At 43.3% G+C, this 17,497-nt stretch overlaps 1 protein-coding gene across 5 annotated transcripts in view; it reads right to left on the bottom strand.

The window, feature by feature from the left end:
• JADE1 (jade family PHD finger 1) overlaps positions 1-17,497 on the bottom strand; it is a 144,157-nt gene that overhangs the window by 62,040 nt on the left and 64,620 nt on the right. For 2 of the 5 annotated variants that reach the window (XM_074993306.1, XM_074993304.1), the window contains exon 1: positions 3,329-3,404. The exons of 1 other annotated variant lie outside the window; for it this stretch is intronic. In XM_074993306.1, the coding sequence (XP_074849407.1) occupies positions 3,329-3,389 (61 nt within the window). In that variant the 5' untranslated portion in view covers positions 3,390-3,404. Of the gene's footprint in view, positions 1-3,328; positions 3,405-6,200; positions 6,372-10,191; positions 10,439-17,497 lie in introns of those variants that run through there. 2 more of the 5 variants (XM_074993308.1, XM_074993307.1) reach the window with 2 other exon arrangements.

Raw genomic sequence — 17,497 nt, forward strand, 5'->3', positions numbered from 1 at the left:
CAAAACAGCAAGAACAGCTGTGGTTTGCCAAATTTGGTTACCAAATCAATACCTCAAGAATAGAAGATGGTCCTTAATAAATAACATCAAACCATACTTTTTGTAACCTGTTTTAAGAACAGTGCACACACAATGATTTGCAAAGCGATACAGGTTTACCGCAGGACACTCTCAAACTTTTTACATCGCCTGTTTCCTCACACTTCACCTGTGTGTTTGTACCACTGCCTCCCTGACTCACTCCCAAACCTTCTCTCTCTGGGGGATGCTAAAGAGAGCTATCCAACTTTTCAAGATAACATATTGTTTGCTACTTAGATATGAGTTGTTCATTTTGGGGCTTTTAAACATTCTCCATTTATCGAAAACAATCAGAAGGGTTTTTGTTTTGTTTTGACTCTGCAATTATAGCATTGGGAGCCACAAAAAAGTTCTTAAAGAGCTGCATGCAGCTCAGAGCCGCAGCTTGCAGACCACCGATCTAGAGTGACCTATCAACTTGTCCAATTCTAGCAGGTAGCATCAGTGTGAAGAGGCATCACTGACCATATAGAAAAAGCATCGGAAAGATGATACTTTTATAAACATAGCATTTCTGTGATCCAAACACAAAATCAGAGAAGCTAGTTTTCAACTATGGGGGAAATGTTATTCACTATTATTTTATTGCAGACATATGTATGAACTGTAGCTGTATAGGGGAATCTTCATCTGAAGGAAGAATCCTATCACTTAAATGTACACCCACTACTGTCTGAAGAGAATATCAGACAGAGTGAGACTCTCTAGAAACAGAATCAGATAGAACATATTTAATGTAACGTTTATTACGGTCCTAGGCTTGCAAGCATGCTTATTTACAAAAGAACAAATTACTTGCAAACATGTTAATCCAATCACAGGTAAATCTCTTTCTTTGGAAAAGGGTACGATACTTATCTTTTATTGAAAATAAAGGTTAAAATTGAAAAATGAAAAACAACTGTTAGTAAGTTTGCTGTTCAATTACCGTAACTTCTAACATACCAGCTATCCAAAGAGCCGATATCTGTTTAAACTTTCATGTGACCACATGAACAGTCACTTGTGTCAAGATATGGACCACTATTATTTGAGGAGTGACAGGTCTAAAAATCTAGCATAGACTGGGCTTGCTAACAGCAGAAAAATGTCATTAGAAAAGAATTACTAATTAGAAGCAAAAGGACTACAGAAGAAGAATTAATCATAGGTACATTAATTCCCATAAGAAAGACCATACTAGGTCAGACCAATGGTACATGTAGCCAGTACACTGTCTTCTGACAGTGGCCAGTCCCAAATGCTTCAGAGACAATGAAGTGGGCAATTATCAACTAACCTATTCTAAAAGTCCAGGCCCACCTTCCAGCAGTTTGAGCTTCAGGAACGTCCAGAGCATGTGGCTGCATCCCTGATTATCTTGACTAACAAGCGTTTATGGATCTATTCCTTTTTGAGCCCTGTTATAGTTTTGGCCTTTACAACATCCTCTGGAAACGAGTTCCACAGGCTGATAATGCATGGGGTAAAGAATTACTTCCTCATGTTTGTTTTATATTTGTTGCCTATTTATTTCATTGGGCAACCCCTACTTCGTGTTATATGACATTCTACAGCTTTCTCCACACCATCCATATTCCCCTTAGTCATCTCTTTTCTAAGATGAACAGTCCCCATTCCATATTAATCTCTCTTCACATGAAAGCTGTTTCAATCCCCTTAAATCATTTTTGTTGCCCTTCTCTATACCTTTACCATTTCCAGTAAATCTCTTTTAGAAGGAGCAACCAGAAATTCACACAGTATTCAAGGAGTTCATGTACCAGATTTATCTGGTGGCATTACAATATTTTCTGTTTTATTATCTATCCCTTTCGTAACAATCCCTAACATTTTTCCAATTATTGGCTGCTACTGCAAACCGACAGGATGTTTTCAGAAAGTTACCCAGTGACTCCAAAGTTTTTCTTGAGTGATAACAGTTAATTTAGACCCCCATCGTTTCCATTTAGTATATTTCACTGAGATTATTTTTCCAATGTGCTTTACTTTGCACTTATCACCAGTGAATTTCATCTGCAATTTCAGAGAGATAAGGTGAGTAATATCTTTTACTGGACCACCTTCTGTTGGTGAGAGATACAAGCTTTCAACCTACAAAGAGCTGCAGGTAAATCTGCCATTTTATCACTAAGCCCCCTAGGTTAGTGAGATTTTTGGTAACTCTTTGCAGTCAGCTTTGAACTTAACTATCTTGAATAATTCTTCAATTTTTGTCACCTCACTTTTCATCCCCCTTTCTCCAATTTGTAAATGAACATGCTGCACAGCACATGCTCGCATACAAGTCTTTGAAGCCCCACTGACAGTTTTCCAACCCTTTGTTTCCTATTTTTAACCATGCTACCTATGAGAAGATCTTTCCTCTGATCCCATAACTATTTAGTTTGTACAAGTGTCTCTGATATAATAATGTGAGACTTTGCCAGTGTTTGCAGAAGTCCAGGTACACTATATTAACTGGATTGCCTTTGGCCATTTGTTTATGAATAACCTTTAGCTATTCATTCCCTCAAGAAAGTCTAATAGATAATAAATCGTGCCACAATTTACAAAAGCCATATTGACCTCTCTCCAATACACTGTGATCATCTATGTATCTCAGTATTCTTTCACTTTCTCTGGTTTCAACCAATTGATGTGGCTAGTACAGAAGTTAGCCATAATGCACCAAAATTGCCAGGATCACCTTTGGGAGGTTTTTTTTAAATGATCAATATATTGTCTAGCCTCCCAACACCAAATTCAGAGGCTTATTTAATAGGTTACATCCCACAACTAATAGTTATGAAATTTCATATTGGAGTTTCTTCAGGACTGTAGGGGAATATCATTTACTCCTGGTAACTTATTACTTGTTGAACATACCAATTTGTTCCAAACCACTTATACCAACACCCCAAAGAACAGTGCTCTTGAAAACTAATTAATTGTCAAAAATCACCCAGTGTTAATCTACATATTGATCAAAACAAATATTCACTGCTGGGATAACAGACTGGAAACACTTCTTCATTTGGAAGGCTGGCTGTAAGGCCATGTTTGAAGTTTGCTTTTCAGGCAATGAAACAATATTGCTGCTTGTGTTCTCAAAACCTAGCTCTTTAATTTTCAGATCTTCCTGATTCAAATATGTTCCCACCGGGGCAGCAGCTGCTAGGACGCAGAGAGTCATGTCTCCTAAACCCCACCCAGCTTTTCCGAGCTACACAACACAAGGCTCGTTTATCGCCGGCCTCAGCATTACCAGTGCCGAGGGCTCGCAGCACAGCCCTTGAAGCGGCTCCTACTGGGAGGTCCGGAGGCATCAGACACAAAGACAGAGAAGAGAGGTGGAGAAGCCGGGAAGAAAGTATCAACCCCCTTCTCTCAGCCGCGCTGCTGTCGGCAGCTTAAACCCTTCTAGCGATGGCAGCACCTTCGTGCACAGCGGGCAAAAATTCCATTTCATCTGCACCTCCCCGCCCTGTCTGTCTCCATTTGAAACTGACCAGATCTCCCCCGCCTCCTGTCCCTCTCCCGAGGCTCCTCCCCTCCCACCAGATACACCAATCCGCTCAGCCTCTGCTGCAAATCAAACTTGATGTCCCCACCTCAGCTCCCTGATTCCCAAATCCGTATCTTGCTACGGCCGTGGAAGCCTCCCTCCCCATCTCCACCCCCCGCTCTCCATGTTGCCATGTCAGGGGAGGGTGAGGTGGGGGGACAGTTTAGACTAGGATTGAATAGCAGCAGCGCTGAGACTCGAGCTCGTTTTCTGTCGGTCTCTCCTCCCACTCCCAGACAGTTCTGGAAACTGTGTATCACCTCTTGTCATAGGAAACCATCCAGCAGGCGGTGCAAACCAACACACATACTCCAACACCACCCTCACCAAAATAATAAAATCCGCATAATAAACTGCTAATGAATAGCGGGGGGGAAATCAAGACCCCAAGCATGAAAATCTGCAAAATCCGAGCATGCAATGAACAAAGTCCAGAGATACGAGGAGTAGCAGCAGGGCGGCTTTGTCTAATTTCAGCAACTGGAATAATTGCCTGCGCTGCACTCTTGCCTTCTCTGGGGACGCCAAGGATAGCCCGTTAGGTCGAAATGATGCGATTATTTGAAAACACCATTTTAACCTGGACCCATTTTCCTTGTAAAGACCTTGGTAAAAGAAGAGGACGAGAAATTAAGAGCCCAAGTCTCCCTTGCACCTGTGCAATCTCACAGACATTTTGCACCACTCCTCGATTTCACTAGTATATCATCATAACTATACCTGCATTTCAATATCATCTGGGGGATTTAAGACCTCCATCGGTAAACGCTATTGCGACCCACGGCATGTTATTATGATTATGCTAGAATGAATTACAGTTATTTATTTTAATGCGTAATTGTACCCATCACCATAGTATTTGGGAAATCACCATGCCACCCCAATGAGCTAATTCTACGGTGCACATAACAGGACCTAGGTTATTCAAATACCTCCCCCTCTCAGCGCAAGTGGAAACCGCTGTCTTAATGCGACTGCATGGGGTAGTTGTGGGCAGGATCTAGCCCCCGATCGCTCCCTGAAGGAACGAAAATGGCTTGCAGAAGTTCCCATCAAACACCCGCACGTGTTTGCTCCCGCACTGGAACCCCGCCTGGATCTACACTCGGCAGCCCCCACCGGGAGAGGGGTGGAATATCGCTTTGAATGGAGAACTTCAGAAGCCTCTTGGCCGCTCTCGCTGCAGCCGTGCACCTGCTTACTGTCGCCCCGTCCCCGTTCCCCCTCCCAGACCCAACACGGAGGAACCCGAGAAGGCAAACCCCGCCTCCTTCCCGCGGAGTGGAGGGGGGGCGCTAAAGGGGGTGTCGAATCCCCGCAGCAAATGGGACCGTTCGGCCGGGATTCGAATCCCGGGTCCCCATGCCAGCCCCAGCCCGCATGCAGCATTCTCGCCAGCAGCAGCGCTGGGCACCGAAAGAAGCTGCTGCCACCCAGCAGAGCCCGCGCAGCCAAACAACCCCCCGCCCCGCCACTCAGACCGACACACACCACTTCCCTCCATACACTCACACTCTCCCAACACGTGCACTTCAGGGCTGTTACAACTTGCTCTCCAGCAGAAGATACAATACACTGGGACTCGGCTGTAAATAAATGGATCCCTGGCAATGCACTGAAACCCTTCACGAATGCCCATTAGAGCCTCACATCACAATCGCCTCAAGTTCACAACTGGCCCAGGCTCTCCCCACCAAAACGGAAACTTCTGCCTATTTTCTCCAGTCAACCGTTTTTTTATACTTCCCAAACATTTTTAAACGACACCAAGTGAAATGCAAACACGAATTGGGTGGCTGTAATTGCCAAGCTGCCTGCACACAGAACACGCCCTCGCCGCCCTTGAATTAATATAACGGATATTTTGGACATGTGGGTGACAAAGTGACAGATACTGGCCACAGCCACCCCTCCCCCTTTTTATAATGTCCATATCTAAAATGTCCATATCCAGCGCTTTGCCATTGCCATCTGTCTACCAAGTTGATCCAACGTTTTTTGACTTTTCAAACAGGCTGATCCAGCATCGATTAATTCAGAATTTCCCGTCCCCATCCTCCCCCCGCCCCACCTCCCCAAAATAAACTACAGCAAAGTCAAAATACATCCGAAATGTTAAAACCTCTGAGTGCGGCATTGTGCTAATTTAGCGGATGCACCCTGAAAGCTGCAAGAACCTTATTTGTCATTGCAAAGTCTGCAGCAAAATGAAACCCAGCTGGCATTACACTCCCTACAGCGCATCGTTTCTCAAAGCTGCAAAATAATCGTCTCTTTCCTCCTCCCACCGCTCCCTCCCTCCCCAGCCATGCACAAGTTGCTTGTGGGATAGTGAAGCTGCAACTCAGCTGCCTCCCCTCGCTCCATATCAAGAAGCAAATCTTTTGGCGCCATATTAATGACGTACTATATTATTTCCACTAGGCAGCGACCTTCGGCGTTAAATTGCTCTCTAGCTGCTTCTGGAGAACTCCAAAGCAAAGCAACAAAAACCCATCAAATATGGCTGTGCTGGCTGCTCCCCCGGCTCACTCTGCGGCGGCGGCGGCGGCGCGAATCTGGACACAGTTACCTGCTCCTGCTGCCGCGATGGTTGCCAGTGCGGTTGGAGTTTCTCTGCGCGAAGGGGTCTGTGCTGCCTCATGAGTTCAGACAGGCACTGGAGAGTGGGAGCAGATTGTGGCTCCCTACACACACACACACACACACACACACACACAGAGACTGACTGACTGACGTTTTTACTTGTTATGGAGGAAGGACTCTGTGAATCAAACTCATTTCTGGGTCACTGCTGCCACAGGGGGGAGCTACTTTAATCCCCTGCCAAAACTAGAAGGAGAGAGAGAGAGAGAACAGAGAGAGAAAAAACAGGGTGGGGAAGAGAAGAGCATAGACTACAACACTTAGGAACTGTGTGATTTAACTCTTCACACCCCTCACTGGAGGGAGGTCGTGTTCCATTTACAAATGTAGTGACGCGATTTCATTGCTGAACGGATTGTACTGAAGTATCTCCCTCTTGTGATGAAATATATTTTGCACCGCGACACTGCGAGTAAAATTCACCCCTGGCTTGGAGTCTCACTCTCAAAATTGACATTCACTGTTGGAGAGCAACCCTGTATTCCACTCCTATTTCCAGAAAGGCACATGGTAATTCCTGGTTATTTTTACAGAGTGCCTTTTATATGTGTGTGTGTGTGTGTGTGTGTGTGCGTGCATGTTTAAAAAAAGGTATCACTACTGTTGTTAATATGTAATAAAACTTTATTCCACATACAGTATTTCACAAGTACTCATTTATTAATGCCTCACACCATCCCTCAGGTCAGGGCTCTCTTTTCTGAAAGGGGGAAACTGAGGCAGAGAGAAAACTAATTTTCCCAAATTTAAATATAATTGCTATCTCAAGGATTAGCATTGATTTCTAATTCTCAGTCCCCCACTCTTAACATGGCTGCTTCCCAAACTTTTCCATAGGAGACTGGGGAAAATAGGGCCAAAATGTTTTTAAGCTCAAAGTTAGGGGTTTTTAAATAGAAGTTTAGAGTAAATGTATCGCTATCAAATTATTTACTAAGGTTTTAATTAGGAAAAAGAGGACATTTAAATGCAGAACTGAGACTAAGTTTTAGTATAAAATGCTTTTCTTTGGTGCATTAATTCGTTTTCCATGAGAAAATGGTGGATCCTCTGTGGCTACACAGAATTCCTGGGTACACTCAGGATAGAATAGTGACATAGATAGTGACATAGAGAATAGGTATTATAATCTCAAATACAGAAATAAAACTGTCTGTGGAAAATAATTACAAAGACCAGAAATATATAATTACAAATTAAAGCAGCTCCTTGGGGTAATACTTTTACCCAGGATGCCAGAAAGTCACATCTTAATTCAACAGAGGAATTGTTCTGCTATTCATCAATAATTTATCCTGGCACATCATACACATTTACCCACTCATCCACCTGCAGAACTGGACTCATATTGCTACGTTTCTGACATACACAAGACTAGATTACAAAAAAATCCTCATTTTTGTAAATATGTTTTCACTGTGAAACCAAAACATAAGTTTTTATTTGCGTATTTATTCCTCCCTCCCCTGAAAAAACAACACTGATAGTCTTCAGATATGGCAGCCTAGAATGGGGCACCCCCTCACTCCCCCTCTTTTTGTACATGTGCTGTTTAGCCGCATTCACTTACCAGTATGAATGTTATCTAACTTTATTATCCCAGACCCACATTAAGGCCCAGTTCTGCCAAAATTTATTCAGTAGAATAACATCATAATTACACCACTGATATAACTTACACTGCTTGCATGCATAAAGTTACTCTCATGAGTGTTTGTAAGATCAGTGTGTGTTGTTACTCATGTGACACCCTCACACCTGGGTGAATGCTTGTAGAGATGTAAAACTTTCCTGTTTGACAAATGGTTCCCCCGTTACCATGAGGACATTCATATCAAACACTCCCTCTCATCCAAAACACACACACACAATAGGGACTTTGTTAATCCTAACCTATATTTTGTGAAAGGTGCTCAGATACCATGGTGATGCGCAGTGGTATAAAACCCTATGATCAATCAATTGACAAACTGTAACAACTTTACTTCAGATTCATTTTACCCTATACTAATTTTTGCCCACCAAGTTCCATGTTCTTGAATCCTTTCAAAGAAAGGAATGGAAAATCTGACGTTGTGATCACTATGAGCATGTATTCTGCACCTATTGAGGCAGAATAGAATTATATTGTATCATTCTCTTGGGATTTATGGTCGATTTTTCCCCTCTTTTGTAGTTCATTGTCTTTTATGTAAAACAAAAATAATAATGAATCTCTAAACTCTGACTTGCACATTAAGAGTCATCAGCAATTATCTTGGTGGTCTACAAGGTCATCTGTCTAGGAAAAGAGCGTAGGCAGTGTTTATAGGATCATGTACTGTATGCTGAAAAGCAGTGACTGTAGAAAACCAACTGAATATGGCTCCCAGTATGATGCAGTGGCAAAAAGCGTATATATATCCTTGTACACATAAAAAGGATATTTCTATTGTATATATACAAAGTGGAAGAATAAGTAGCATCTGCACTTCAAGTAGTATGCTGAAAGATTTTTAAAGTAACACACAGCTGTACCACTTCAACTACACCAGTATACAGTTGTCTTATAACCAATACAGCTATTCTCCTACTGGAAGAGAAATAAGTAAGCTATGCCAGGGTAAACCACATAGTGTAAGCCAGTATAACTATTTTTGGTTAAAATAATAAAAAAAAAATCACACCCTAGGCAAAATAATTACGTTACTACAAAATCTACCTAGTTTATTAAAGAGAGAGGTGACAAAATAAGAGAGAGATCTAATCCCACCATCACTTTGTACCCTTCTGTTGACCAGCTCTCCAGGTTGTAGCTGGAATCCTATGCATCCTGACATCACTAGCAGTTTTGTCATTCACTTCAATGAGGCTTTCACCGTCTTTTATAGGGAACATTCTAATCAGAAGATTCCTTAATATCTTTTCTAAATGAAATTTCTCAGGCACAATAACACACAAGACCTATCTCTTCCTTCTGTGTAGTATTAATATATCTTTACTATTTATTTCTAGCCAAGTAGTACCCAGAGAAAACAGTTAGCATCAGGGCTCCATTTTGCTAGGCTCAATACAAACATGTAGAAAGACATGGCTACTGCCCCAAACTGCTCGTTGAGCATATTCATTACATATTAAAATTGCACCTAAACTATTTAAATCCATGAGTATTTTATATCCCACTTCATACCCTTTATTGTTATTTCTAAACTGAAACAAGGCCAGGATGTAAGGGGAGATGTAATGCTGCAGCAGTTTTTGCTAAAATCTTTTCACTCTGTTTTTCCTATTGTGTTTCACTCTTTTTTTGATAACACCAGTTACTCCTTCTATGCTTGACATCTTTCATATTAGTCCTTGCAGGGTCCTGTCCTTTGAATGTGAAAATAGAGATAATGAACTTGAGGTTTTTCCCCACCACTGTGCCACTTACAATTCTAATCCATCTTTTTGCACTTTTAGCTCTACTTTTTAAGAAGATTCCCCCGTTCCCATTCCTTTCTTTTTAAGATTATAAATCTGAATACAAGAACAAAATGCTCACTCAGCATCTCATTTTGGTGAATAAGGATTACAGCAGAGCTCCCACATCTGCTACCTAGCACATGGGACATGTATACTGGAAATGGTAAGATACACAATAGGGTTAATTGTATTTGCCTAACATGAACAGTCATTTTTACTTCAATTCAACTACTCATATCAGCAATCCATAAGATTTTGTCATAGAAATAGAAATAGAATAGAAAAATATTGCACTTATAAACTGGTTATTGTTTTATTTTAATGTTTTTAAATACTGCAAAGCAAAACATCTTTCATCTATTCCACAGCTCAGTGACCTTTCCAAGGTGGAGTGCAGAAATTTGACCTTTTGACTTCTATGTATGGTCCACATGCCAGTGATACTTTTTAAAGTTACTAATAGTCCTACTTACAACAGCTTCATTAAGATGCGGAACTTTGCCATTTAGATGGTGTTTGGTAGCATTAGGTGTTCTTTTAATCCACAGGTGGCATGGCTTTGATGGTCGTCTGTTAATCCACAGGTGGCATTGGCTTCTGGCTCCATGGGGGAGGAGGGTCAGGGATGAACTCCCACCCTGCATGCCAATGAAAATCAACTCACAAGGCACTCTTGGCATGTGTGCTGGAGGTTGCTGACCCACAGTCTACTCTCTTGTCCTGCACCAAGAGAGAGAAAAGAGTTCCCTTACTGCCTCTCATGCAATTGTCACAAATATAAATATGTAAGGGACAGATTGTGTCTGGTTCTGCACAAGCAGTGAGAGACGGTCTGAGGCAGCATTTCTTAAACATTTTGAGACCAGAGAACACCAAAAAAAAAGATATTTTTTAATGCGGAACACCCCGCCACAAGGTTGCTGGGGTTCCTGCCCTGGCCAGGGTCCCCACATCTACGGGGCTGCTAGTAGGACTCCACACCCCAGCTGGCTCTGCACCATGGGGCTGCCGGCAGGGCTCCATGCCCGAGCCAGCTCCCCATGATGGATCTGCCAGGGTTTCCTGGGCAGGGTTCCCACAGCACACCTGCGAGTTGTTTACAGAACACTAGTGTTCCATGGAACATAGTTTAAGAATGGTCTAAGGAGCCCTCCCTCCCCCTCCTTGTCATCTGATGCAGGTCTAACTCAGCATGGCTTAAAAATAAAAAGCACAGCACCAGGCTAATATAGGCAGTGACAGCAGTGCTTCCAAAGGGTGTAGCTCAGGCTGGCCATGGAACAGAGGGGAGTGCATACTGTGTTTTGCAAATGGATGGTAAATCTCCTGATGCAGAATTTGTTTCCCTGGAGCCCTGAACGAATTCCCATTGAGTCAGCTAGATTTTATTCTGGTTCTTCCTCAGCCATGCAGCTCCTTCACACGCCCCTAAAAGAGAGGTGTACCTTGAAGGCGCACACTAGCCATAATTCTGTCTAATCCTATCTCTCTGGTTTCTTTTATTGCACATATCAGTGTGGTATCAGAGCAGCTCACAAAAATTGTAAAGACTGATTATAAATTCTCTCTCTTCCCCTCTCTCACTACGTGGTGGGACTGGATTTCAGGCCAGGATGTCGGATATTATCATGAGGAGACTGGATTGAAGAAGCAGAGCTTTGCATTTTGCTCTGAAGCTGAGGTGCACGGCCACACTGATGTCTTCTGAGAAGGAGTCCAGGATTCATGGGTCAATCTCAGAGAAAGCTCTTTCTCTTGCACTCAAGAGTTTCATTTTTCTGATTAACAGTTCCTTTGTTCCAATGGAATGTAACTTGTCATGGGAGTTGGGTGATCCTCACCTGTCCTGAGTTGGGCAGAACAATCCCACAGTGCAGTGTTCAAGTCCCAGTGTGAGGCTAAATGCCTCCAAGACAGCATTTGTCCTGGATTCCCTGCAGTACCACTCCATGCCTGCCTAAGATGCCAGCCTTTTCTGGTGGGGCAGGGCTGAGGTGGGTGTCCTGGGAGAGTGGGAACACAGACCAGGAGCTGCTTTCTGGCACTGCACTATGCTGCCCAGGGCAGGTGGAGGCTTCCTGGGCAGTTCTTTCCAAGGCCTGGCTCCAGCTTCCATCCTGGCCAGGCCTTTGGAGGGGGATGAGGAGCAGCAGGGGATGGGGAAACATGGGAAGAGGAGGGGAAAGGGTGGGCCCAGGAGAGACCTCCTGCACCTGTTCCACTTTTGCCTTTTAAAAAGGTGGTCATCCTACATGGGAGAGCATTATTTCACAGTGTATGGTAGGTCCCCAAGTAAATAGGGCCAGTGGCTGGGTCAATGCTGTGGAGGTCTTTGAATGAGAAAAGAAGGTTTGAATTTAACCCAATATTCAACAGGGAGCCATTGAAGAGAAGAGAGGACCGCAGTAATTCACTTTCAGTGGTCTACATAGTGGAGCAGACACAGTGCTGCATTCTGATTAGAGTCAGTCTCATGACAGCCCTCTGAGATAGGGTTTATAATCATAGTACATACTGATAAGCAGGGGCCTTTGAAAATGAAGTCACTTGCACAAATCACACAAAAGTCAGATTTCTCAGTCCAGGCTTTTAACCATGAAACTACACTTCCTCTCTTATCCTGTTATATGCTACACAATGTAATACAGTGTATGCTTACACGCAAAGATCTTGAGGTGCTTTTACAAATAAAAGTAAGTCAGGAAGGAAAAAGAATATAGGTTCATCTTAATTGTAAGTGGAATGGGAAAAGGCAAAGTTCCAAAAGTAATGAATTCCAATATCTAGAACAGGAGTGGGCAATACTTTTTTGATGGGGGCCACACCAAAAGTAAGGAAAGTAGTCAAGGGCTGCTTTCTTCTGCCATCTTAATGGAGGCGGTACGGGGTCCAGGATGGAGAATGGATGTTAAAGGGAGCACGGGTAACTACCTGGGGTGCAGGAGAGGATGTGGGGTCTGGGAGGGAGTTGGGTGAAAGAGGCAGTTGTGACCTGGGGCAGGAGTCTAGGATGCAGGAGGGGCTCCAGCTGTTTGGGCTGTAACCCAGGGCAGGGGATTGGGATGTAGTGTCTAGCAGGGGTATGGGTGCAGGAGGAGGGGCAGAGGATTTGGGTTATGTGGGGTATGGGTGCAGGGGAGGGAGAGAGGGTGCGGGTTAGATGGGGCAGGGGGCAGAAGTGGGGGGCAAAGGGGTGGGGGGAAGGGAGGGTCTGGCATCCAAAAGGCAGACTCTGGCCAAGAGACTTACCTGGTTGGCTCCCAGCCAGCAGCCCTGAGACAGGCTCTGTGTGTGCTGCAGCCCCAGAACTCTCAAAACTGTCACTTGCTCCAAGTGGCTCTGCTTCAGACACCGGGGCCACTGCCCCTGCCCCCCAGCAAAAATCTCTCAGATTCTATCGGCTGGAAACCATAAGTCAGCCAATGGGAGCTGAGATAGTTTGCTGGCAGGGCAGGAGACATCTCCTGGCATCTGGAGCAGAGAGCTATATGGAGCAGGAAGCTGCTTAAAGCAGCATCTGGCTGCTCTGTGCCTGAGGTGGTCCAGCTCTGGTGGCTTGGTGGGCCAGATCCCGCCTGTTGGCCATATCTTGCGCCCCCCTGATCTAGAAGTACAGCTACTGAAAACACAAATTGCCAAATTATTTCAATTTAAAAGTAGGGGCTGATAGGAAATGAGCAGAACAAGAGCCTCAAGCAGGGAGTTAAATGGTAGGTTTGTGAGGTAGGCTGGATGAAATTGATGCATTGTCTTTAACGTTAACAATATAGTTCTGTACACGATGAGAGGTATAGTAGTTTGAGCTGCAAGAACACCACAAATTCTTCAGCCACAAGATTCAGTCCTTGTCAAAATAAATACACACCCATCTCTGAAAGCTCATTAAGCAGCACATTAAGTGATCCAGTGTAGATGAACTTCAACTGCAGTATTAAATTGTGTTCATGCAGACTGCAATCTTGCAGTGAAAGCTGTTAAAAGATCAATATAATGGTTCAAAATAATCTAAAGCCACTCTTCTAATTACAGAAGGCAGAAAAACTGGGTTATCATGATGACATTGGTAAATACACAACAGTGCTAGTACCAATCAGATGGTGAGGAATCAAGTCAATTAAGGTCCAGTGTTGAAGTCTTTTAACCTTTACAAGTCTATCAATTTCAGCTTGTTTAAGACTAAAAGTCAGAAAGATCAAACTGAAGTAGTAAGACTGTGTGCGAGGATGCTCTAGCACTACTGGGATTTTTTCTGGAATGAGCACAAACCTTGACAAGAATGTGGTCATTCTTTAAGTTCAACCTGGTATTTTATGAAACTATCTCGATATAGTTCAACTTATGATCTCTCCTTACAGCCTCTTCCAAACCCCATGATTCATTCAAAGTTCATTGACGTTTAAGCTGGGGCCAGACCAGGGAAACAGATGTCTCTGATAATGTCTGCAAGATCCCAAGCCCTTCATTTTGAGTTAGAAAATTATAGAGTTCATCCTACTAAAACTGAATAAATAGACAAAAAAACTTAAGTTAAGCAAGTGCTTCAGGAAGGAGCTTCCAAAGTGTGGGGTTCCCCAATGGGGCAGAGTCTAGCTGTCTTTCCTACACTAGTGCCCACGCTGCCCATGTCATAGAAAGGTGCCCAGGAAATTATCAGTATTAACCAAATAGTAGACTTAAGAGTCCTGAGTATACAGACCTATGGACTTCAGCAGGAACTGTTCATGACAAGCTGAGTCCACTCATTATGCTAGTGAAGAACAACATTTGAAACCAGAGTATGACAGTTGGGAAAAAGATACAGTACATATTATCAAAGGGGAACAATTAGGCAGTAAAGAGAAAGACAAAGCAGAAATTTCATTCACAAAAGAAATATCCCCCACTTATATATCATCAGCTATCACTACTCTAATTCTTCTGTGGGAATGTTAATGATATCACTAATGAAGGGGACAAATCTGCCTGAATATTCAAATGGTCCTCACTTGCTCCTATAGAAAACAATAAAAAACTCCCATTAACTTCAGTAACTCTATAGTTTGGCAACTTTTCTAGATCAAAGATTCATAAATTCCCACTCATCTTATCTCGACGTCAGGTAACTGGGGTGAGAAGAAACTAGCTTTACAGAGAAGTACATGCTTGGTGAATAAACTACACTAATTGTCTCACAATTATATTAAATTGTTGCGTTTTAAACAGAGCAGAAATAGCTGAGGAAACAAATAGTACTAGCTACAAATATTGCAGCAAGAACACTGCTTAGCATTACAACGTGCAATGGGTTTCATTACCCAAACAATCAGTTTAATAAGTTTTAATCAGCCCCAAAAACAGTAAAAGGGTAATCAAACTGTCCTAGAAACTTAAATCTTGCTGTTTAGTAAGACATACCGAGACTTATCATTTTACCCAGGCCTCAACCTGGCTTGAACTTATGTTCTCACAAAACTGTATATTCACATGCTTATGCCTACACTTTACCAATACTGGTTGAACCTCGCTGGTCTGGCATGGTTAGGATGAACAACAGAATTTTCCAGACCAGGTTAGGTCCAGGGCTTCTGCCCCAGGCAGCTGCAGCCTCCCCTCCCTCCCCTCCCCGGGAACTCTGGGCTCCCCTGACTGCCATGGGGACTCCATCTCCAGCCCCATGCTCCGAGAGCTGCCACTGGGCTCCAACAGGTGGGAGCACTGGCACCACGCTGCAGCAGGGTAGGTGGGGGTTCCAACCCTGGCCATGCTGCTGGCCACTGCTCTGGCCACAGCCCCTGCCTTGCAGGTGTCAGTCAGTCCCAGCCCCAGGACTCTTTGGCCCTGCAACATCCATGGTCCTACCAGACCACAGATATTGCTGTATGAGAGAGTACCAGATTTAAGAGGTTCAATTTGTAATCCTAAAAACGTACCATTTAAGTAGTCGAACACCTGTATGTGTACAAATGTCTGATTAAAATAAACTGGCTCCTACTTTGTGGGTATGAGCTCTAACATCTGTGCTTAGGCATCAGACTACTTAAAAGACAACATCAATTATTAACAAATGTCATGTAGTTACCAATTCATTCCATTGCTTAACCTGGGCAGGACTAAGGTCAAATACTTCCAAAATTTGCATCCACATCAAACTCCAAGATTAGGACTTTACACAGCTCCTGGGTAGTAACAAGATGAAGCACAAGTTGTCTTCTCAATCTGCAAGCCAGTGAACCCAAAAACTATGAGTTCTGCAAGTGCCTAGCATCTCAAGAATAGATCACCTTTGTGTTTACAATGCCTGTTCTATTTTTCTCTCTTTTCTTGCAGAGATTTGGTCCTGCAAAGTGCACACACAAGTATGTGTGTGTGAAATTCTGTACAAGCACAAGTGAAATTCAGTCCTCAAAAAAAGAAAAGTAAAATGCTCTTTAAAAAGAAGAGCACAGCTATTTGACATTACAATTCAAGTTAATGATATTTACTAACATTTTGCAAAGTCCTGGAGACCTTATTCAGTTTTCCCAGACAAAAATCCAGTGTGACTGAGGTCTGAATGGGAATTTTAGGATTTGACCAAACTGTTGCATGTAATAACCAGAATAATTTTCTTTAACTCCCGGTCCTAATCTGTAGCACCAAAAGTGCCTGTCCTTTTCTTTCTAAGCCATTAAAACAGCAGCAGCAGCAGCAAACTATGCATGCAGTTACTGTTGTTAACTAAGTAATTCTGTCCAGCAAGTCTAAAATGGATCTGTGTTGCAGGAAAGAGAGAGCCTTTCTTAAACCAATTGGACTTCAGCAAACCCAAGGAAGGGCTTCATTTAAGAAAGCATTACAGTGAGAGTTTCAGAATGTGATGCAGTCTTTACATTTATTCATAGGAAATTCTAGCAAGTTCTCAGGGCAGATGAAGGAAATGTTCAAAATGTAGATAGCCTTGGTGTGATTGCATACCATTCATAACAATTATTTTGAATATCAGACAAAGGAGCTGATTACTTATTAGAAAATGCAACTTCTCTCTCGCTGTTCAAAACCCAGGGTTTCAAAAGATATCTACTATATATTTAAGAGAGTTTGTACATTTGTGTGTCTGTCCATTCATCTGTCTGTGAGTCTATTTGTTCAAGAACACCACCAAATTTGTTATACAGCTTCCTCTTACTTTATATTGACGCAAGGTCAGGATTTGCTTGTGCCTGGAATGAGATTGTTTTCCATTACACTGAAAAGGAGGGGGCTGCTAGGAGGCACAGTTGTACTGTATCATGGCCACAGGGGCAGCAAGGGGCCAGAAATGGGAACCAGGACAGCTATAATGCCATTAGGATAGCAGGGGGCAGGTAAGATTTCTGCCTGGGGACCTCAGGGAAACGAAGTCCCCATCATGGCCAGCCCTTGAGAAGTATCCCCTACCCAGTACCACTGCAGCAAGCCCCAGGGAGCCATCCTCCCATCTCTGCAAGCCAAAAGGAGTTTTTCTCCACCAAGTATGGCTCACGCCACAGGCAGCTACCTCATAGGAAGTGCAGCCTCCACTGTCAGGAGGACACACCCCACCAGCTCCTCCACACACACACCCACCAAACCCTAGGCCAAATCTCCTGCTCACACTGAACCCTGACTCCTGCCCCCTCCCTTGACGTCCTCTGCATTCCTGTAACCCCTACATCCCCAGGCCTCTGCCCTGAGCCCCTACATAAGGGTCTGAGCAATGCCAGGTAACTGTGCTAGTGTTTAATAATGTACATAACAGGGATAGATGAGAACTTGCAAATTAAATTGTTACTCTGGCTCATT

The sequence above is a fragment of the Carettochelys insculpta genome, chromosome 4, assembly GCF_033958435.1.
Source record: "Carettochelys insculpta isolate YL-2023 chromosome 4, ASM3395843v1, whole genome shotgun sequence".
Taxonomy (NCBI): domain Eukaryota; kingdom Metazoa; phylum Chordata; order Testudines; family Carettochelyidae; genus Carettochelys; species Carettochelys insculpta.